At 38.4% G+C, this 24556-nt stretch overlaps 1 protein-coding gene across 1 annotated transcript in view; it reads right to left on the reverse strand.

Annotated features, from left to right (window-relative positions):
• The window catches only part of plxnd1 (plexin D1), a 125758-nt gene that overhangs the window by 27341 nt on the left and 73861 nt on the right, over positions 1-24556 (reverse strand). The window contains exons 25-35 of the mRNA XM_042491788.2: positions 23725-23923; positions 22917-23063; positions 22595-22751; positions 22131-22234; positions 18687-18750; positions 17408-17442; positions 15966-16070; positions 15629-15792; positions 15387-15534; positions 12631-12771; positions 12441-12515 (exon numbers count right to left, since the gene is read on the reverse strand). Coding sequence (XP_042347722.2) covers positions 12441-12515; positions 12631-12771; positions 15387-15534; positions 15629-15792; positions 15966-16070; positions 17408-17442; positions 18687-18750; positions 22131-22234; positions 22595-22751; positions 22917-23063; positions 23725-23923 — 1339 coding nt within the window. The remainder of the gene's footprint in view (positions 1-12440; positions 12516-12630; positions 12772-15386; positions 15535-15628; positions 15793-15965; positions 16071-17407; positions 17443-18686; positions 18751-22130; positions 22235-22594; positions 22752-22916; positions 23064-23724; positions 23924-24556) is intronic.

Below are 24556 nucleotides of genomic sequence, written 5' to 3' on the forward strand. Positions count from 1 at the left end.
TTTTGGACTTTATTTCCACTTTGTATACTATGGCACGTCTCTACAAGCTAGAATAAGTGGTTTTCAGCCATTTTTATGACGTGTCAAAATTTGGCATTTTTCGACATACTATACTATAGCCTTTGTTGCCCATTTTTTTTGACATGCTAAATTATGATGTTTTTGGACATTTTGGGCCTTTATTTCCACTTTGTATACTATGACACGTCTCTACAAGCTAGAATAAGTGGTTTTCAGCCATTTTTAAGACGTGTCAAAATTTGGCATTTTTCGACATACTATACTATAGCCTTTGTTGCCAGTTTTTTCGACATACTAAATTCTGATGTTTTTGGACATTTTGGGCCTTTATTTCCACTTTGTATACTATGGCACGTCTCTACAGGCTAGAATAAGTGGTTTTCAGCCATTTTTATGACGTGTCAAAATTTGGCATTTTTCGACATACTATACTATAGCCTTTGTTGCCCATTTTTTCGACATGCTAAATTATGATGTTTTTGGACTTTTTTGGACTTTATTTCCACTTTGTATACTATGGCACGTCTCTACAAGCTAGAATAAGTGGTTTTCAGCCATTTTTATGACGTGTCAAAATTTGGCATTTTTCGACATACTATACTATAGCCTTTGTTGCCCATTTTTTTTGACATGCTAAATTATGATGTTTTTGGACATTTTGGGCCTTTATTTCCACTTTGTATACTATGACACGTCTCTACAAGCTAGAATAAGTGGTTTTCAGCCATTTTTAAGACGTGTCAAAATTTGGCATTTTTCGACATACTATACTATAGCCTTTGTTGCCAGTTTTTTCGACATACTAAATTCTGATGTTTTTGGACATTTTGGGCCTTTATTTCCACTTTGTATACTATGGCACGTCTCTACAGGCTAGAATAAGTGGTTTTCAGCCATTTTTATGACGTGTCAAAATTTGGCATTTTTCGACATACTATACTATAGCCTTTGTTGCCCATTTTTTCGACATGCTAAATTATGATGTTTTAGGACTTTTTTGAACTTTATTTCCACTTTGTATACTATGGCACGCCTCTACAAGCTATAATAAGTGGTTTTCAGCCATTTTTATGATGTGTCAAAATTTGGCATTTTTGACATACTATACTTTAGCCTTTGTTGCCCATTTTTTCGACATGCTAAATTATGATGTTTTTGGACTTTTTTGGACTTTATTTCCACTTTGTATACTATGGCACGTCTCTACAGGCTAGAATAAGTGGTTTTCAGCCATTTTTATGACGTGTCAAAATTTGGCATTTTTCGACATACTATACTATAGCCTTTGTTGCCCATTTTTTCGACATGCTAAATTATGATGTTTTTGGACTTTTTTGAACTTTATTTCCACTTTGTATACTATGGCACGTCTCTAAGCAGCTAGAATAAGTGGTTTTCAGCCATTTTTATGATGTGTCAAAATTTGGCATTTTTCGACATACTATACTATAGCCTTTGTTGCCCATTTTTTCGACATGCTAAATTATGATGTTTTTGGACTTTTTTGAACTTTATTTCCACTTTGTATACTATGGCACGTCTCTACAGGCTAGAATAAGTGGTTTTCAGCCATTTTATGACGTGTCAAAATTTGGCATTTTTCGACATACTATACTATAGCCTTTGTTGCCCATTTTTTCAACATGCTAAATTATGATGTTTTTGGACTTTTTTGGACTTTATTTCCACTTTGTATACTATGGCACGTCTCTACAAGCTAGAATAAGTGGTTTTCAGCCATTTTTATGACGTGTCAAAATTTGGCATTTTTCGACATACTATACTATAGCCTTTGTTGCCCATTTTTTTTGACATGCTAAATTATGATGTTTTTGGACATTTTGGGCCTTTATTTCCACTTTGTATACTATGACACGTCTCTACAAGCTATAATAAGTGGTTTTCAGCCATTTTTAAGACGTGTCAAAATTTGGCATTTTTCGACATACTATACTATAGCCTTTGTTGCCAGTTTTTTCGACATACTAAATTCTGATGTTTTTGGACATTTTGGGCCTTTATTTCCACTTTGTATACTATGGCACGTCTCTACAGGCTAGAATAAGTGGTTTTCAGCCATTTTTATGACGTGTCAAAATTTGGCATTTTTCGACATACTATACTATAGCCTTTGTTGCCCATTTTTTCGACATGCTAAATTATGATGTTTTAGGACTTTTTTGAACTTTATTTCCACTTTGTATACTATGGCACGTCTCTAAATGCTAGAATAAGTGGTTTTCAGCCATTTTTATGATGTGTCAAAATTTGGCATTTTTCGACATACTATACTGTAGCCTTTGTTGCCCATTTTTTCGACATGCTAAATTATGATGTTTTAGGACTTTTTTGAACTTCATTTCCACTTTGTATACTATGGCACGTCTCTACAGGCTAGAATAAGTGGTTTTCAGCCATTTTTATGACGTGTCAAAATTTGGCATTTTTCGACATACTATACTATAGCCTTTGTTGCCCATTTTTTCGACATGCTAAATTATGATGTTTTAGGACTTTTTTGAACTTTATTTCCACTTTGTATACTATGGCACGTCTCTAAACGCTAGAATAAGTGGTTTTCAGCCATTTTTATGATGTGTCAAAATTTGGCATTTTTCGACATACTATACTATAGCCTTTGTTGCCCATTTTTTCGACATGCTAAATTATGATGTTTTTGGACTTTTTTGAACTTTATTTCCACTTTGTATACTATGGCACGTCTCTAAACGCTATAATAAGTGGTTTTCAGCCATTTTTATGACGTGTCAAAATTTGGCATTTTTCGACATACTATACTATAGCCTTTGTTGCCCATTTTTTCGACATGCTAAATTATGATGTTTTAGGACTTTTTTGAACTTCATTTCCACTTTGTATACTATGGCACGTCTCTACAGGCTAGAATAAGTGGTTTTCAGCCATTTATATGACGTGTCAAAATTTGAAATTTTTCGACATACTATACTATAGCCTTTGTTGCCCATTTTTCGACATGCTAAATTATGATGTTTTTGGACTTTTTTGGACTTTATTTCCACTTTGTATACTATGGCACGTCTCTACAAGCTAGAATAAGTGGTTTTCAGCCATTTTTATGACGTGTCAAAATTTGGCATTTTTCGACATACTATACTATAGCCTTTGTTGCCCATTTTTTTTGACATGCTAAATTATGATGTTTTTGGACATTTTGGGCCTTTATTTCCACTTTGTATACTATGACACGTCTCTACAAGCTATAACAAGTGGTTTTCAGCCATTTTTATGACGTGTCAAAATTTGGCATTTTTCGACATACTATACTATAGCCTTTGTTGCCCATTTTTTTTGACATGCTAAATTATGATGTTTTTGGACATTTTGGGCCTTTATTTCCACTTTGTATACTATGACACGTCTCTACAAGCTAGAATAAGTGGTTTTCAGCCATTTTTAAGACGTGTCAAAATTTGGCATTTTTCGACATACTATACTATAGCCTTTGTTGCCAGTTTTTTCGACATACTAAATTCTGATGTTTTTGGACATTTTGGGCCTTTATTTCCACTTTGTATACTATGGCACGTCTCTACAGGCTAGAATAAGTGGTTTTCAGCCATTTTTATGACGTGTCAAAATTTGGCATTTTTCGACATACTATACTATAGCCTTTGTTGCCCATTTTTCGACATGCTAAATTATGATGTTTTGGACTTTTTGAACTTTATTTCCACTTTGTATACTATGGCACGTCTCTACAGGCTAGAATAAGTGGTTTTCAGCCATTTTATGATGTGTCAAAATTTGGCATTTTTTGACATACTATACTATAGCCTTTGTTGCCAATTTTTTCGACATGCTAAATTATGATGTTTTGGACTTTTTTGAACTTTATTTCCACTTTGTATACTATGGCACGTCTCTACAAGCTAGAATAAGTGGTTTTCAGCCATTTTTATGACGTGTCAAAATTTGTCATTTTTCGACATACTATACTATAGCCTTTGTTGCCCATTTTTTTTGACATGCTAAATTATGATGTTTTTGGACATTTTGGGCCTTTATTTCCACTTTGTATACTATGACACGTCTCTAAACGCTAGAATAAGTGGTTTTCAGCCATTTTTAAGACGTGTCAAAATTTGGCATTTTTCGACATACTATACTATAGCCTTTGTTGCCAGTTTTTTCGACATACTAAATTCTGATGTTTTGGACATTTTGGCCTTTATTTCCACTTTGTATACCATGGCACGTCTCTACAGGCTAGAATAAGTGGTTTTCAGCCATTTTTATGACGTGTCAAAATTTGGCATTTTTCGACATACTATACTATAGCCTTTGTTGCCCATTTTTTCGACATGCTAAATTCTGATGTTTTTGGACTTTTTTGAACTTTATTTCCACTTTGTATACTATGGCACGTCTCTACAGGCTAGAATAAGTGGTTTTCAGCCATTTTTATGACGTGTCAAAATTTGTCATTTTTCGACATACTATACTATAGCCTTTGTTGCCCATTTTTTCGACATGCTAAATTATGATGTTTTTGGACTTTTTTGAACTTTATTTCCACTTTGTATACTATGGCACGTCTCTACAAGCTATAATAAGTTGTTTTCAGCCATTTTCATGACGTGTCAAAATTTGGCATTTTTCGACATACTATACTATAGCCTTTGTTGCCCATTTTTTCGACATGCTAAATTATGAGGTTTTTGGACATTTTGGGCCTTTATTTCTACTTTGTATACTATGGCACGTCTCTACAAGCTATAATAAGTGGTTTTCAGCCATTTTTAAGACGTGTCAAAATTTGGCATTTTTCGACATACTATACTATAGCCTTTGTTGCCAGTTTTTTCGACATACTAAATTCTGATGTTTTTGGACATTTTGGGCCTTTATTTCCACTTTGTATACTATGGCACGTCTCTACAGGCTAGAATAAGTGGTTTTCAGCCATTTTTATGACGTGTCAAAATTTGGCATTTTTCGACATACTATACTATAGCCTTTGTTGCCAATTTTTTCGACATGCTAAATTCTGATGTTTTTGGACTTTTTTGAACTTTATTTCCACTTTGTATACTATGGCACGTCTCTACAGGCTAGAATAAGTGGTTTTCAGCCATTTTTATGACGTGTCAAAATTTGTCATTTTTCGACATACTATACTATAGCCTTTGTTGCCCATTTTTTCGACATGCTAAATTATGAGGTTTTTGGACATTTTGGGCCTTTATTTCTACTTTGTATACTATGGCACGTCTCTACAAGCTAGAATAAGTGGTTTTCAGCCATTTTTAAGACGTGTCAAAATTTGGCATTTTTCGACATACTATACTATAGCCTTTGTTGCCAGTTTTTTCGACATACTAAATTCTGATGTTTTTGGACATTTTGGGCCTTTATTTCCACTTTGTATACTATGGCACGTCTCTACAGGCTAGAATAAGTGGTTTTCAGCCATTTTTATGACGTGTCAAAATTTGTCATTTTTCGACATACTATACTATAGCCTTTGTTGCCCATTTTTTCGACATGCTAAATTATGATGTTTTTGGACTTTTTTGGACTTTATTTCCACTTTGTATACTATGGCACGTCTCTACAAGCTAGAATAAGTGGTTTTCAGCCATTTTTATGACGTGTCAAAATTTGGCATTTTTCGACATACTATACTATAGCCTTTGTTGCCCATTTTTTTTGACATGCTAAATTATGATGTTTTTGGACATTTTGGGCCTTTATTTCCACTTTGTATACTATGACACGTCTCTACAAGCTAGAATAAGTTGTTTTCAGCCATTTTTAAGACGTGTCAAAATTTGGCATTTTTCGACATACTATACTATAGCCTTTGTTGCCAGTTTTTTCGACATGCTAAATTATGATGTTTTTGGACTTTTTTGAACTTTATTTCCACTTTGTATACTATGGCACGTCTCTACAAGCTAGAATAAGTCGTTTTCAGGCATTTTCATGACGTGCCAAAATTTGTAATTTTTCGACATACTATACTATAGCCTTTGTTGCCCATTTTTTCGACATGCTAAATTATGATGTTTTTGGACTTTTTTGGCCTTTATTTCCACTTAGTATACTATGACACATCTCTACAAGCTATAATAAGTGGTTTTCAGCCATTTTTATGACGTGTCAGAATGTGTCATTTTTCGACATACTATACTATAGCATTTGTTACCCATTTTTTCAACATGCTAAATTATGAGGTTTTTGGACATTTTGGGCCTTTATTTCTACTTTGTATACTATGGCATGTCTCTACAAGCTATAATAAGTGGTTTTCAGCCATTTTTAAGACGTGTCAAAATTTGGCATTTTTCGACATACTATACTATAGCCTTTGTTGCCAGTTTTTTCGACATACCAAATTCTGATGTTTTTGGACATTTTGGGCCTTTATTTCCACTTTGTATACTATGGCACGTCTCTACAGGCTAGAATAAGTGGTTTTCAGCCATTTTTAAGACGTGTCAAAAATTGGCATTTTTCGACATACTATACTATAGCCTTTGTTGCCCATTTTTTCGACATGCTAAATTATGATGTTTTTGGACTTTTTTGAACTTTATTTCCACTTTGTATACTATGGCACGTCTCTACAAGCTAGAATAAGTGCTTTTCAGCCATTTTTAAGACGTGTCAAAATTTGGCATTTTTCGACATACTATACTATAGCCTTTGTTGCCCATTTTTCTTGACATGCTAAATTATGATGTTTTTAGACATTTTGGGCCTTTATTTCCACTTTGTATGCTATGGCACGTCTCTACAGGCTAGTATAAGTGGTTTCAGCCATTTTCATGACATGTCAAAATTTGGCATTTTTCAACATACTATACTATAGCCTTTGTTGCCCATTTTTTCGACATGCTAAATTATGATGTTTTTGGACTTTTTTAGCCTTTATTTCCACTTAGTATACTATGACACATCTCTACAAGCTAGAATAAGTGGTTTTCAGCCATTTTTATGACGTGTCAAAATTTGGCATTTTTCGACATACTATACTATAGCCTTTGTTGCCAGTATTTTCGACATGCTAAATTATGATGTTTTTGGACATTTTGGGCCTTTATTTCCACTTTGTATACTATGGCACGTCTCTACAAGCTAGAATAAGTGGTTTTCAGCCATTTTTATGACGTGTCAAAATTTGGCATTTTTCGACATACTATACTATAGCCTTTGTTGCCCATTTTTTCGACATGCTAAATTATGATGTTTTTGGACATTTTTGGTCTTCATTTCCACTTTGTATACTATGGCACATCTCTACAAGCTAGAATAAGTGGTTTTCAGCCATTTTCATGACGTGTCAAAATTTGTCATTTTTCGACATACTATACTATAGCCTTTGTTGCCCATTTTTTTGACATGCTAAATTATGATGTTTTTGGACATTTTGGGCCTTTATTTCCACTTTGTATACTATGGCACGTCTCTACAGGCTAGAATAAGTTGTTTTCAGCCATTTTCATGACGTGTCAAAATTTGGCATTTTTCGACATACTATACTATAGCCTTTGTTGCCCATTTTTCTTGACATGCTAAATTATGATGTTTTAGGACATTTTTGGTCTTCATTTCCACTTAGTATACTATGGCACGTCTCTACAAGCTATAATAAGTGATTTTCAGCCATTTTTAAGACGTGTCAAAATTTGGCATTTTTCGACATACTATACTATAGCCTTTGTTGCCCATTTTTTCGACATGCTAAATTATGATGTTTTTGGACTTTTTTGAACTTTATTTCCACTTTGTATACTATGGCACGTCTCTACATGCTATAATAAGTGATTTTCAGCTATTTTTAAGACGTGTCAAAATTTGGCATTTTTCGACATACTATACTATAGCCTTTGTTGCCCATTTTTTCGACATGCTAAATTCTGCCGTTTTTGGACTTTTTTGAACTTTATTTCCACTTTGTATACTATGGCACGTCTCTACAAGCTAGAATAAGTGGTTTTCAGTCATTTTTAAGACGTGTCAAAATTTGGCATTTTTCGACATACTATACTATAGCCTTTGTTGCCCATTTTTTCGACATGCTAAATTATGATGTTTTTGGACTTTTTTGAACTTTATTTCCACTTTGTATACTATGGCACGTCTCTACAAGCTAGAATAAGTGCTTTTCAGCCATTTTTAAGACGTGTCAAAATTTGGCATTTTTCGACATACTATACTATAGCCTTTGTTGCCCATTTTTCTTGACATGCTAAATTATGATGTTTTAGGACATTTTTGGTCTTCATTTCCACTTAGTATACTATGGCACGTCTCTACAAGCTACAATAAGTGGTTTACAGCCATTTTTAAGACGTGTCAAAATTTGGCATTTTTCGACATACTATACTATAGCCTTTGTTGCCCATTTTTTCGACATGCTAAATTATGATGTTTTTAGATATTTTGGGCCTTTATTTCCACTTTGTATGCTATGGCACGTCTCTACAGGCTAGTATAAGTGGTTTCAGCCATTTTCATGACATGTCAAAATTTGGCATTTTTCAACATACTATACTATAGCCTTTGTTGCCCATTTTTTCGACATGCTAAATTATGATGTTTTTGGACTTTTTTAGCCTTTATTTCCACTTAGTATACTATGACACATCTCTACAAGCTAGAATAAGTGGTTTTCAGCCATTTTTATGACGTGTCAAAATTTGTAATTTTTCGACATACTATACTATAGCCTTTGTTGCCAGTTTTTTCGACATGCTAAATTATGATGTTTTTGGACATTTTGGGCCTTTATTTCCACTTTGTATACTATGGCACGTCTCTACAAGCTAGAATAAGTGGTTTTCAGCCATTTTTATGACGTGTCAAAATTTGGCATTTTTCGACATACTATACTATAGCCTTTGTTGCCCATTTTTTCGACATGCTAAATTATGATGTTTTTGGACATTTTTGGTTTTCATTTCCACTTTGTATACTATGGCACATCTCTACAAGCTAGAATAAGTGGTTTTCAGCCATTTTCATGACGTGTCAAAAGTTGTCATTTTTCGACATACTATACTATAGCCTTTGTTGCCCATTTTTTTGACATGCTAAATTATGATGTTTTTGGACATTTTGGGCCTTTATTTCCACTTTGTATACTATGGCACGTCTCTACAGGCTAGAATAAGTTGTTTTCAGCCATTTTCATGACGTGTCAAAATTTGGCATTTTTCGACATACTATACTATAGCCTTTGTTGCCCATTTTTCTTGACATGCTAAATTATGATGTTTTAGGACATTTTTGGTCTTCATTTCCACTTAGTATACTATGGCACGTCTCTACAAGCTATAATAAGTGATTTTCAGCCATTTTTAAGACGTGTCAAAATTTGGCATTTTTCGACATACTATACTATAGCCTTTATTGCCCATTTTTTCGACATGCTAAATTATGATGTTTTTGGACTTTTTTGAACTTTATTTCCACTTTGTATACTATGGCACGTCTCTACATGCTATAATAAGTGATTTTCAGCTATTTTTAAGACGTGTCAAAATTTGGCATTTTTCGACATACTATACTATAGCCTTTGTTGCCCATTTTTTCGACATGCTAAATTCTGCCGTTTTTGGACTTTTTTGAACTTTATTTCCACTTAGTATACTATGGCACGTCTCTACAAGCTAGAATAAGTGGTTTTCAGCCATTTTTAAGACGTGTCAAAATTTGGCATTTTTCGACATACTATACTATAGCCTTTGTTGCCCATTTTTCTTGACATGCTAAATTATGATGTTTTAGGACATTTTTGGTCTTCATTTCCACTTAGTATACTATGGCACGTCTCTACAAGCTACAATAAGTGGTTTTCAGCCATTTTTATGACGTGTCAAAATTTGGCATTTTTCGACATACTATACAATAGCCTTTGTTGCCAGTTTTTTCGACCTGCTAAATTCTGATGTTTTTAGACATTTTGGGCCTTTATTTCCACTTTGTTTTCTTTGGCACGTCTCTACAGGCTATAATAAGTGGTTTTCAGCCATTTTTATGACATGTCAAAATTTGGCATTTTTCGACATACTATACTATAGCCTTTGTTGCCCATTTTTTCGACATGCTAAATTATGATGTTTTTGGACATTTTGGGCTTTTATTTCCACTTTGTATACTATGGCACGTCTCTACAAGCTAGAATAAGTGGTTTTCAGCCAATTTCATGACGTGTCAAAATTTGGCATTTTTAGACATACTATACTATAGCCTTTGTTGCCCATGTTTTCGACATGCTAAATTATGATGTTTTTGGATTTTTTTTAACCTTATTTCCACTTTGTATACTATGGCACGTTTCTACAAGCTAGAATAAGTGGTTTTCAGGCATTTTCATGACGTGTCAAAATTTGGCATTTTTCGACATACTATACTTTAGCCTTTGTTGCTCATTTTTTCGACATGCTAAATTATCATGTTTTTGGACATTTTGGGCCTTTATTTCCACTTAGTATACTATGACACGTCTCTACAAGCTAGAATAAGTGGTTTTCAGCCATTTTTATGACGTGTCAAAATTTGGCATTTTTCGACATACTATACTATAGCCTTTGTTGCCCATTTATTCGACATGCTAAATTATGATGTTTTTGGACATTTTTGGCTTTTATTTCCACATTGTACACCATGACACATCTCTACAAACTATAATATGTGGTTTTCAGTCATTTTTATGACGTGTCAAAGTTTGTAATTTTTCGACATACTATACTATAGCCGTGGTTGCCCATTTTTTTCGATACGCAAAATTATGATGTTTTTGGACTTTTTTTGGTCTTCATTTCCACTTTGTATACTATGGCACGTCTCTAAACGCTAGAATAAGTGGTTTCCAGCCATTTTTATGACGTGTCAAAATTTGGCATTTTTCGACATACTATACTATAGCCTTTGTTGCCCATTTTTTCAACATGCTAAATTATGATGTTTTTGGACTTTTTTGAACTTTATTTCCACTTTGTATACTATGGCACGTCTCTACACGCTAGAATAAGTCGTTTTCAGGCATTTTATGACGTGTCAAAATTTGTAATTTTTCGACATACTATACTATAGCCTTTGTTGCTCATTTTTTCGACATGCTAAATTCTGATGTCTTTGGACTTTTTTGAACTTTATTTCCACTTAGTATACTATGACACGTCTCTACAGGCTAGAATAAGTGGTTTTCAGTCATTTTTATGACGTGTCAAAATTTGGCATTTTTCGACATACTATACTATAGCCTTTGTTGCCCATTTTTTTGACATGGTAAAGTATGATGTTTTTGGACATTTTTGGCCTTTATTTTCAATTTGTATACTATGACAGGTGTCTTGTGACATTTATTATACTATATGTGTTTTTTCGACATTTTTCATGACATTGTATAAGTTTTTATGAAAAACTATACTATGAGTTTTTTTGATAAAATACTATATTAGTTAAAGTGTTGCCAATGTAACAGGCATATTCAAGGTGGCGATGAGGTGAAGTTTTTGGCAAGAAAAAAGGTCTTAAATGGAACTTAGAATGTCTGCTGAGGGAGAGGGAAGAAATCAGCCACCTGCCTGGACATAGAAAGTTGAGCGAGAGAAAAGAGAAAGCAGCAGAGGAACAAGTGAAGTGCTTCAGCCTCTTCTCCAGCCTTCACGCATGCCTCCACACCACAAAAGCCTTTGCTCTTCACATATTTACAAAACCCACATCTGCTCTGTTTTTCATGCCCAATAGTTGTCACGGTGTCAGTGGGATTTATGGGCTCTTAGCAGCAGTGTGCTATGAGGCAGAGCAAACTGAGCTGGTGCGAAAGAATAGGCAATCAGGGGCCATTCACAGAGCTCTGTGAATCGGAGTCTAAGCCCCTGGCCCACGTCAGTACAGTAGCATGACAGAGGAAAGCAGCTAAACGGTATTATCATGAGAGTGCTCCATTAAGGCAAGTCACCACTGACTAAGCCTCTCCTGAGAATAGTCACAGCAGTGCGGGAACATTGGGGGAGGACAGCAGGGGCTTGAAGAGGGCTAGTTCTAAGAGAAACACAAAATATAAAGCAGCAACTTAACCGTGTCATTTAACAGATAGGGGTGATGGGTAAAGAGAGGGTAAACAGCATGTTGTTTGCTTTAGGTGAAAGGTATATGTGGGCTGGAAGGAAGGATTGGACACATTAGATGGTGGCTGCTGCTGGGAAGATGAGGCAATTAAGGGACAGGCTGTAAGAGTGTTTACAGTACATCTCTCAACATGCACATGATCTTCCATGCTGATAAGTCATGCTCTGATAACCATCTGTACAACTTAAAACAGCAAAAGGGGTTGACTTAGGTGCAGAGGGCCAGTTTAAACATGAGTAACAAATCTAATCTCAATCTAAGATCATAAACACGGTAAGAATATCGTCTCTTACCTGGTTTCTGTATCTCTTGGCATATTTGTAGATTTCCGTCAAGGCCAGGTTGGTGTTGAATTCATTTCGGTATTTCTACAGGACAAAAAACAGCCTTAGATTAGATTCCAAAATAAAAGTTGTGTACGATTGCAGAGTTTTGTGGAGCTAGATAACAAACAAAAAGGGACTTCGTTAACACTTTACTCACTCGTGACTCCTCAGCCAGGTGAGCGTTCATCTCCTGCTCACTCAGAGGGGCCATATCCTGTATCTGCTGGTAGTAGCACTGCACTCTCTTCTTATACTCTGGGATTTCCTTTGCATACAGCAGCTTGTTGGTAGGGGAGTCCTGAGAAGAAAAAACACATTTCAATTGGGACAATTTTAACCATTTATTTGCATTTTAGTTCAGCTGTGTGCCTCTGCCCATTTGATGCCGTGGTACAAATCTTAGTAAGTGTGACACAAACTGTCCTTGAGCTCACTAACCCCCTCTGGCACAGAGTGAGACACGCAACATTGGATGAACATGAACACATGTTAAAAATGTTCATGTACAACTGAATGCTATAGCAGGAGGAGGCTAAAAGCGACGCTCCTCTCAGGGTGAATAAATAATTTAGCACTGGAGCTCAGTCTTGAATGAAGAGGTTTGTAGTGCAGTCTGCAATCAGATGCTTATGTCCTAATAAATAGCTGTTAGACTGAATGTCATTTGTTGATGACCAACTCTAAACCAGCCTAGAGTGAGACAATGGAGGGAGGGAACCGTTTCCTTTCTGCACAACAAAATTTCAGAGCCAGAGAAGGAACATTCCTGTCCAAACAAAACTCCTTCATACCTCCGCCACTTTCTCCACACTCACTTCAGCCTCTCGCACTGGTGCTTATTCAAGCAAGAAGAAAAGTAGCAGGGCTAAGAGGTTGTGGGCACACTCGGGTTTTAGTGGTGACTACTGTTGCGAGCGACTGTGTGTAGGCCTTTGTGTGCTGTGTGTGAGAGAGAAAGGGACAGAGGGAAAGTAGGACAGGGGAAAAAGAGACGGCCAGCCTCAGCTTTCAGCATCAGTGAATGTGCTTACAGCGCACCTTAATATTTCTATGTGTCATGAGTTATTTGTGTCACCTAATGTGTGTGTTTGTTTGCATGTGTGTGCATGTTTTTTTTGTGTTAAGGTGCTGGGGGAGTGGAAAGCCTGCAGCGACACTCGCTCCTTGTGATAGGGAACCCTGTCTCTTCCTTTCCACAAGGTCACTTCCTGCTGCTTGCCCATCTGCCTGGTAACCCCCCTGTGACCCCGTGGCCCTCCACGTCTGCATCTCGCCAGATAAGAGGGTTTCCGTGGAAACAGCAAGCGTTGCTTAGCCTCCCAACCCTCTCTCTCTCACCCCTGCTGTGCTCCTGCTAATCCAGACCCTGTACCCTTTGCCACCCTGTCCCGAGGACATCACATGCACAAACAAGCTACGGTAAACACTCGAAGAAGAGGTATGTCACGCCAGTCTCCTTGACCTGAGAGAATGTGGCCATATCCTTGAACCTGGTGACTTCACAATACGTGCACAGCCAGATGTGACATGTTAATGAGGACACTGCAGAGTGTGCATAAAGTCTCACTGCTGGAGGTTTTGTGTATGACTTCCCATCCATAGGTATCTCCCTGCCCGCACGCACATGTGAATATTTCAGATGTGAGTGTGCTGGCTCTTTGGCACTGAACTGAAGTATATAAATCAGACTGTTTCTCAGTGAAAGAGGAGCATCATTTGATGAGTCCTCAGCTCCCTCCAGGGAGGAAGCCAGTCAGAGAGAGACAGGAAGCAGAGCGTGCTCAGGGTCACGGTGTCTGAGGGATGAGACGGATTTGTGAGCAGTGAGGACATTGACATGCAAGCACACACACACACACACACACACACACACACACACACACAGAGAGAGAGATGCCGACAGACAGACAGACAGACATATGCACGGCTGAACACACACACACACACACACAGCACAAAAAGAGATCCCTGGTGCTCATGACCTTGGATCAGCCGACTCGGCTGAAACAACATGAGGAGAGGTAGATGGAGCTGACAGTCTGAAGGTTTAGGGATGAGGGTTCACATGGGGACCCGAGAGGTGTGTGTGTGGCCAAACTCCCACAGAGATGTGAAGCAAAGATACTGCGTGAGGTGAAAAGGACAGGAGTGTCAAAATGTGTCCGCCTTCTCAGAGTTATAACTCATTCAATCCTTCACGTACATTTTTTTATTTAGTTGATTTACACATCCAGATTATATTATAATCTCCAATGTACATCACAAATAAACATCCATAAATCCTCTTAGAAATCAGAGGGAAATCTAAAATTACCGCCTCGTGGTTGTATGCCTCTGTGAACCATTCAAGTTGTAGTTACAGTTTTGAGCCATATCTGTGAAGACACTGAAGCTTCATACACATATTCAACCTGACAGCACAGATGATGTAAGCAATCAGCACAGTTTCAAGGTGGACACCAAAAATAGGTGTCACCAATTCAATATCTGACCAAATGTCTCTCTTTCTGTTCCAAAGTTATGGTGTTGAATAATGGCCAGAAAAGTGTTTTGGCAGAACTTTATGACATCATAGTCAAGTTGACCTTTGACGTTTTGTATATAAAAGATCATCACTTCATCCCTTTTATCCTATTAGATATTTGTGAAAAATTTGGTTATGATGTTGGTTATATGTTAAAAAAAGGATATTTATATGCACGTTGCGTAGGTGCAAAACCTTCAAAAAACAGTAGGTAATTTGGCATACTTTGGATAACTATAGGCTAGAAAACCGCAAACTGAGGCACATATGTCACTCACATGTCTGTGAGTGCAGCTCTCTCAGTTTTGTCTAATGGGGAGCCCACAGTGTCAGACTTTGAAAACCCTGCAACACACAAATAGACAGATAAATAAGAAAGATAATCTCACCTTTCCAAGCTGCAGGTCAGAAATAGAGCAGGCGTCTATAAAGGCCTGGGCGATGACAGACAGACAGGCGTCCATGTGATCCGTCTTATCAATGTCAAACACAAACTGAGGATTCTTCAGGATGTTCACCCAGAAACGCAGAGGTAAACTGCACAGAGAGAGGAAAGATAAGCTCCTAAAGCCTTGCACTTGCACGGCGAGGTCACTGAAAGCGACTTTAATCACCGGGTTTAGATGTCTACCTGTTGGTTTTCCAGATGTGCAGGGTGTCTGGGTCTGTGATGCCCCGTTTGTCAGCCTGCTCCTCCAAGAAGTCAAAAAAGTATTTGACAGCCAGAGGGGGGCGATCCGGAGGGATGCTGAGGATGGCTTGAAAGAGGTCATCCAAAAACTTCTGAAGAGTTCCCTGTGGAGGAAGAGGAAAAGGGCAGTTCATGCATACGAGAGAGATACAGTTTCATGGAATGTGGGAGTTTCAAGTTGGCTAATATGGAGCATGAAAACAAGAAATAGAAAGATGACTTAGATATCATGCTGTCACTTTGTGTTGACAAACAGTCTCATGTTTCTTGTGTTCACCTTGGTTGACAGCAGGCGTGTCAGGTAGATTTCAGGCAGGACCTTCTTGCGGTGGCTCTGCCTGTGTGACCTCTTGGTTTCCATTAGCTCATCATGAGGTAGGACCTGAAAAACCAGAGGCCAAATGTCAACATACTTCAAACAGGTTGAAGTAATAAACCCTGTCATGAAAATCTCAATGAGTGCTTTACTGTCTCGGCTGTCTAAGTTGTCAGACGGGGGATTTTCTGTTTCTTGCATTAGACACATGATCCAGAAACCACATCAGGGTATTTTGAAGCGCTAAATAATACACAGAATTGAGGAAATGATGGTAGGTTGGGAAATTCTCTGGTTGCTGTGTACAGGATCACGTCTCTGACTTGCTCTTACAAGTCTAAGTAGGGGCAGAGGTGGATAAAATACCTAAAAGCCATACTTGAGTAAAAGTACACATTGCTAACCAGAAAATGACTTTGGTAGCAGTTATGACCACCTACTACAATATTACTTCAAGTAAATGCTGTTATTAAAAAGCAAGCAATCCGAATTTTTTTATTTTTATTTTTTCTAGCTTTCACTAATGTAAAAATGGAGAGCACATTGCACTTCAATAAAAATTAGCCTTTTTTTTTTTTTACTTAAAGGATTTAAAGGACAAAAGTTTTCTCTCCTATTCCAATGTCTCCTTCTCCTGTCCTCCATTCCTCCCTCTTTTATGGTAAATACTAAAATACCTTGGTGAAATGTAGTGTCGTAAAAGTGGACATTATATTTAGGAAATGTTGAGGAGTGAAAGTTGACAGAAATATCAAAACTCAAGTTAAGCATAGATACTCCCAAAAAATACTAAAGTACTGTAACAGTTTTATATTATTATCTTCTCCAATTATGTTTATTGGCTTTTTTGTTCATTTTAATTAAACAGAACAAACATCATCCACAAACCCCATCCCATCCAATCCCATCCCACATAAAATATTTTAGGCAAAAGAAAAAACTAAGACAAACATATCAAATACTACTAATAATAATAATAGTAATAATAACAACAACAAAAACAAGTTTGTAACAAAGTGATAGTACTTAATTACATTACACCACTGAATAGGGGTGGGGGGGGTGGGGGGCAGTCAAAATCCTCCTACTTGTGTGAAAAAAGGGACCACAGAACTGTCCTGTAAAACTAACTATTCACCCGGCAAATTGTGTTCCAAGGAACTCATTATTCCAAAGTCAAAGGGCCCATATCTTGGCTGACGTTTATAAAAGAGCTTAAGCAGTATTAGTGCTGTCATGTCCTCTCAGCAGCTTTCCTTTTCACCTCCAGTCACCCCCCCATTCTCTCTGTCGTCATGCCTGCCCCGGGCTGACTAACTGTGGCACATACAGGGAAAGCTCTGGTAATAAACTCAGAGGGCACTTATAGAAACATTCTGATTACCTATGAGGGGATTACTTACCAAGTGTACATACTTCTCTGTATCCAGATCTTTAACTAGGGAGAAAGAGAGAGAAAAAAGCACGAAACAATGTGCAATCAGCAAGGTGGAGACCTGAGAGAATGAGAGGAGACAAGAGGAGGGAGCACAGAGGAGTGTGACAGATAGGGAGGGAGAGAAAAAAAATGCAAGAGGGAGATTGACAGGAGAGCGAGGGAGATAGAGTACATGGGAGAGAGGAGAAAGTGATTAAGGTGGACTGTGGGCTGGTAGGGGAGGGGAGCTGTCTGAGAGAATGAAAGAGAAAGATTACGAGTGAAAGGAGAGAGAAAAGAGAGAGATTAGGGGAGACAGACACACAGAGTCTGTGATTGGTTCTGGAGCCGGTGTAATGAGATGGTAATGCTCGGCCAGCGCTCAGGAAAAGCATTAAACCTTGCTGGTTTATATATAGATCTAAACAGAAACACACTCGTGCACATGCATGAACTCGTATACATGTACGCATGTCCAAACATAAGCTCAAAGCAAACAAATACAGTAAATTATTGCACACACGCACCAGCAAAAACAAAAGCATTTGTGCAGACACACACAACAGCATTGTGAGTGTGTGCTCATTACAGCCGCCTCTGCCAGAGATGCTCCTGCCCAGCGGGCCCCAGTCCAGACCCTCAACACTGATCACAGGCAGGCAGGACAGTGTTTTATATTAGCCAGGGAGCACTACAGGCTCATAACACCCCCTTGACGCTTTGAAGCCGGAGCCAGGTTTGGTCCACATAAGCCTATTTTTGGCCCAGTATGAATGAGAGGAGAGGCTTTGATGGACAGAGCCCGAACAGAACTGAGCTCTGGTCTGGTACTGATTATGTAAGGTAGACCCCAGACGAACGGATGGACAAGCCCATTAAAAGCTGTATGTAAACTCATCTGTCAACAGGCAGCGCAGTCATTATATTGCGGATCGGGGCTGGACAATGGGCCCACTTGTGTCACATTTTTTCCCACAAGCTGACATTTTGCTAATGGAGTACATCTATAACGCAGAGCTCTGAATGAAGCAGTAGCATAACTCCTGGAGTGTCGTGATTTATTAGGTGCGAGTCTGTTTAGATGTCCGCTGTGTCGTTCTGGGACAAGAGGGTGTGTGGTTTCATGCATGTTTACATGAGTGTATCGTGTTCTCGTGATCAGCTAAGCATGTGCCATTTCCTGTGATCGAGTGAGTGCGTGTATTTATCCAAGTGTGTGTGTGTGACAGAGCGACAGGGAGTGGGTGTGTTTGAAGGTGACGTACCTCTCCCCAGGGTGTTCTCTCGCTTGTCTTTCATGCTCATGGCCAGCGATGCCCCCTCTGGGATCTGTGAAGGAAGAGAAGAAGAAGGAGGAGGGAGGGAAGAAAGACGAGAAAGGACAGAGGGCACGGGGTCAGGGGTGAGCTGGGGTGCACCAGAACAGCATCATTAAGCATGCCCTCAAGGGGAGCACAGTGTTGAGAGGTGCGTATGTTTGTGTGTGTGCGTGTGTGTCAGTCTTTCGTGCATCAAGAGTGGTGGCGAGTCTGCAGGAGCCTGGCTGGGCTCATTAAAGTCAACCCGCAGTGAAATGGATTGAACAGCTTTGCCAGTGAACCCAGACTGTTAGTACACACTGCAGCTCACTGCTTTCACAGCTCTGTCCCCATGGCTCAGCAATAACTAAACAGAGCACTTAACAAGTACAGGTAAAGGGTCGGAGGTCAAGGGTCACCGAGCAACTGTTTACCCAGGCACAAATGGACGCAGACATAAACAAACACATAACTGCATTCTTAGTGGGATACAGGACATGACATTTCACTTGTTGCTTGGATATTTTTCTTACCATTTCTATTACAAATATAATCCATAATAATTTAATTTTCTGCATTATTGTTTAATTGATGAATGTATATGTAATAAAGAATGTGTATGTACGCATATTATCATTATTTTTAGTAGTAATGCATGTTAAAGTACATTTACTGGATATGCAAATGATGATTAATTAATTTCCAGCATACAGTGCCCCAGGGCACTGTATGCCCAGTGCCTCTGCATGGAAGTTAGCTTTGCCCTGGTTCCCTCCTCAAAAAGCTGATGGGATTTTTGCTTTTGGATTGCTGTAGAAAATAAACTCTGTGGTAAACAAATATTCATAATACTTACATGTGAAAGTATTAAAACTCTCACTCCAAAGTGGCAAAGGGTTCTTTAAATGAGCCATCAGGACTTTCTTGAAATTGTGATGCTGTATCAAAGTTAGAAACTGCAGCTACAGTGCCATTACAGTCTCCTGGCTGCAATGAGGGTGCAGAGACGCCAAGAGCACAGATGTGGAAAACCCGGAAACATTGACCAATCAGAGCAGATTAGGCTTTTTAGGGAGGGGGCTTAAAGAGACAGGTGCTAAATCAAAGTGATTCAGACAGAGGGTGAATTCAGATATATTCAGACAGACAGCATGAGAAAGTTGAGTTTTTCGAGCATTAAAGACTCTTTTTCCACAACAAAAGATTATAAACTACTTACAAATTCTTACAGCGACATGTTCTTATTCCCTCATTGAAAAAATCCAGAATCTATATGTATAGATATATTGTTTATTTTGAACGTTTAACTGCTGGACACTAGTCTCCTCCTTCTGGTCTATTCTCAGAGTTTGTGCAGTGGAGGTTTCATGCTTCCACATTACACTTCTCCATCAACAGATGAATGTGTAAAAAAACACATTTCTGTATTGAGGGAGACTATTTACTAACTGAACAAATACTTTGCAATTTACACTGGCACACTTTAAAAGATAACTTTCGAATAATTAATTTATCATTGTAAAGTACTAGGCCATGTACTTGGTAAATTTAAACTACTGCTATTAATGACTATGTCTAACAGTTAACACAACATGCAACAAATCATTTAAGAGCCCCTTCATTGGAAAAAAAGGGCTTTGCTTATTTTTTACTTACTACACTTGAATGTTTGACATTCACTGTGCAGAATGACATACTGTATGTGCAGAGTTTGTTTTTACATTAAACTGCTTACCTCTATGCTCACCTTAAAACTGAGTTTAATACATCTTCATACTTTCAAGCATGATTTTATGACATCACAACTAATTGGAAGCCAGTCGTGATATAATATGCAACTTACTCAAATGGGATTTGGAAACTTGCACAGAGAATGGACTTTTCAGGAAAGTAAGAGACATATTGTGTTCAGTATTTTTAAAAAGAATTCAAGGTTGTGTATGCACACCAGAGACATGGTGTCAGGTGCGTAGGCAAAAAAGCAAAAACAATTTCAAAAGTAAAAGGCGCCCACACTCTGAATAGATCCTCCCCAAGAGACAATTTATTAAGTACAACTACGACATCATAATTGTTAGGTGCATATTACCTGATAAAGACATAATGTCAAAACATTGTAACTTAATAAATAATCTTTTAGGGGACATCTGCTCATTGTGTGGGCTTCCTTTTCTCTTGAAACTTCTGAAATGAACAATATTTGCATATTCATAGATTCTGGGTTTTTCAGTGAGTTAAAAAGAATTTTAAGAAGGTAGGTAATCCTTTTGGTGGAAAAAAGACAAAAAATCTTAAGAGTAGAGCATTTCTTCTATTTTAAATCACTTTTTTCTGGAGGGGATCTTTAAGTTGAGTATTAACATGTAATCAGTGATGAAATCATGCAACACAATTACTGTTAATCAATAAATCACTATTTTGAAATTTCTATATTGTTTTCATTAACATTTTTTAGAGGCGCTGTGCATGACATTCAGAGCATATCTATCATTCAGAGATTGTCTGCACACAGCTCTCAACATAGTGGTGGTAAAGCTTATTATCAGCAGCTAACAATACTCACAGAGTGAACAGTGCTAACAATGGCAACAGTGCTTACAGAAGGGCTCCAGAAGCAAGTTAACCCCATAGACCCACATGTTAAAGGCTCAACTTTACAGCAGAAATAGGTAATTTCTAGGTAATTTCAGCATTCTTGAAAACTGTGCTTTTATATAAGTCCCCCTTTTACATTTTTATTAAGGCTTAAAGTTACGCATAATTTAGGGCGTGCTGTTTTGAGCGACAGGCTGTCTGCTGATAGTGTCCTCAGCTTCTCAGTCAGATCCACCTCTCGCTCCTCCACAGCTCCAACCTTTTGCCCAGAAATGGTCACTTCTGGTTCTAAACAACTGAAATGCCGAACACGAGGCTTCAATACCAACAAAAAAAACATAACACAAACAAATGGCTGGAACTACAGTGGCTATGTCCATTATTTAGACAGTCTATGGTTTGCATAGCAAATAGCTGTTTGTGTCTATATAAATGCTCTGAAGGTCACTTACAGCTCCTTTAAACATTACAGTTCTCAATAAGTTAATGTAATAATTACACAAACTGTGAAAACTGTGTGCCTAAATGCAGAATCTGCATAATAACAAGATAAAAGTAGCTACTCTGCTACAGCTCTGCAGCAGTAAATGACCTGTACATAAGAGAAACATCACACCACAGCAGACAGAGGCTTCCATAACTAACTGTGCACAGCCACACGGAAACAGAGAGCATCCTCCTCCCACCCATGGACATCCAGTGACACCATTTACAAAGAGTTTTCACCTTCAACACCCCCACTGCTGCTGTTACAATATCAGGCATATACAGGTACACCATTACAACACCTACCACAGTGGTCTCACACAAACACACCTGGTAATGGAAGACCGTGTTGAGTTTCTTCCTGCCATCTTCCATCACTGAGGAGTTATCCAGGTCCTGCAGGAGCTTACTGTTGCTGCCAGAGTCGAACCACTCTGCAGTGGAAAGAGACAGGACAAGTGAGGTGAGTGTTATTAGACAATTTCATCCTAAATTTGGAAAAGAATATGCGAGACAGAGAGCAGCCGTGCTCTAATGCTCTGTGTCACGACCTGTGGAAATATTCTCGGGCCATTAATCAAATCAGCTCTGCAGGCTCCGCAGCTTTTGAAAGCAATAACTCTTTGTGATTATGACTGCACACTCTCCTCCATGCATTCTGTCATTTATTATATTGCAGCCTCAGGTTAGTTGAGCTTCATGAGAGGAATTGACCTTTTGCAAAGGAGATTACTATATCTCAGAGGGCCGGGGAGGGGAATGGATGAAAATAATCAGAGAAAATATGCTCTTACCCAGGTCTACATCCTCTGCTCGGGGCCACTGGGAGAATGGCAGGTTTTTATAAAAGGCTTCTAGGATTTTTTCCTTCACCTGGCAGATTGTGTCGGTGTTCATGACCCTGACAGACAGCGAGTCCATGCCACAGCCCTGGAAGGACACATTGATGTTCTGCAAAAATAAACAGAGAGCAATGTATTTCAAACTTTGCAAAGTTTCAACGTAAGTGAAACTTTTTCTCAGTCAACTTATTCAAACGTGCAAGTTTTACATTGACCTCTGAGCTCTAATAAGCTAAACAGAGAATGTGAAAGATGATCATGTGAAGCATTAGACCTGCGGCTTAGCTTCAATGTTCTCTCGGAGCAGCCACTCCTCATTGAGGGTGTAGCGGGCCTTCCCTGTGATGGCGTCTATGGAGCCCTTGTTGATCTGCTGCTTGATTGCACACAGCAGCAGGAAGAAAGGCTCACCCACTGTTTCCTGAAGATGGAGAAAGAGCGGCAGAGTCAAAAATCAGATATGTGGTCATTCTTTTTAATCAAGTCCATGGATGGAACAGGCCTACCAGGCCCAAGCCCAAGGACCCCCTGACCTTCACCTGTAAAATGTTGCTCAAATGAACAGGCACTGACCAGGACAAGACTCAGAAAGACCACAAAGAAACACATTGGTACTATACAGAGACACAAAACAGCTACAAAGAGAGAAAAACAAACAAAAATGACAAAAGAAAATAACCTCACAGGGACACAAAATTATCTCAGGAAGAAACATAATGATGACCTCAAAAAGACACAAACTAACCTCACAAAGACAAAAAAAGACCTAAAAGACACACAGAATAACTACAAAGACATAAAACAATCAAAAAAGACAAACATAACATCACAGAAAAATAAAATTACCTTACAGAGACATGGAATGAAAAAGACAAAAAATAACATCAGAGAGACACAAAATGACCTAAAAGAGACATGAGCCATTAAACAACAACAAAAGCAACAAAAAAGAGGCAAAACCACCACAAAGTCTGTGTGTCTTGCTCCTACATTAGAGAGATGGTGGGTCCTTTTGCGTAACTGTGCTCAGTGTCACATAATCCACTCATGATCAACTGCCTCATAACTTTCATCAGCCTCACCTTGAGGTAGCTGTACATGCAGATGGACATCCAGTTGGTCAGCATTTTCTCCACAACGGACTCAGTGCGCCGCAGCATCAGTTTGGGGTTCTTGGAAGCAGAAGCATCAATCAGGTCCACCAGCAGATCTTTCATGATGCTGGTGTAGTACTCGAGTTTACCATGGAGGGCGATGGTGAGCAGAGACGCCAGGCTGCATCTGAGGGGTGAGAAAACAGATTAACAGAGGAGACAGATGAGCAAAAACACACTCTTGCAAACATGCCCTGTCAGTGTGTGTGGTCAGTGGAGATTTAAAAATAACTACATTACAGAAAAAACAACAAGGTTTGGTGCTCCCCACAGCACCTGTGACTGCAGAGCCAAATAAAGGGCTGATCTAATGCAGGGAGTGTCTGGATGAGTAAGTCCAGAGGTGCAGGGGATTTCCCTAACAAAGCCCCTTTAATCCGAAAGAAAGGGGCCACATCAGTCAGTAAGTGCTGACGCTAAGCTGGGACGGGGATGTGGTCTTGCCTCTGGAATTTTTCTCTGATTGTCCACAATGACTTGCTAGTTTTAGGACATCAGGACTCAAACAGTTATGCTGATAAATGACCACATGTTTACAAAACTGGAGCAACCACTTTCCTGGCTCGTAAACAGATTTTTGTGCTGTATACAGCAGCTATGGACATGAGAAGTACAGACGCTCATGTGGTAAACACTAAGGAAATAGAGACACCTTCTGTATACAATGTAATGCAATACAACTACCACAAATAAATACTACCATGCTTTAAAAAAGTTTATTTTCTTTTAGACTTCTACTTCAGATGTTTATGGTAGTGAA

This window comes from Plectropomus leopardus, chromosome 9 (genome assembly GCF_026936395.1).
Source record: "Plectropomus leopardus strain MGB_pleo_1.0 chromosome 9, ASM2693639v1, whole genome shotgun sequence".
Classification (NCBI taxonomy): Eukaryota; Metazoa; Chordata; class Actinopteri; order Perciformes; family Serranidae; genus Plectropomus; species Plectropomus leopardus.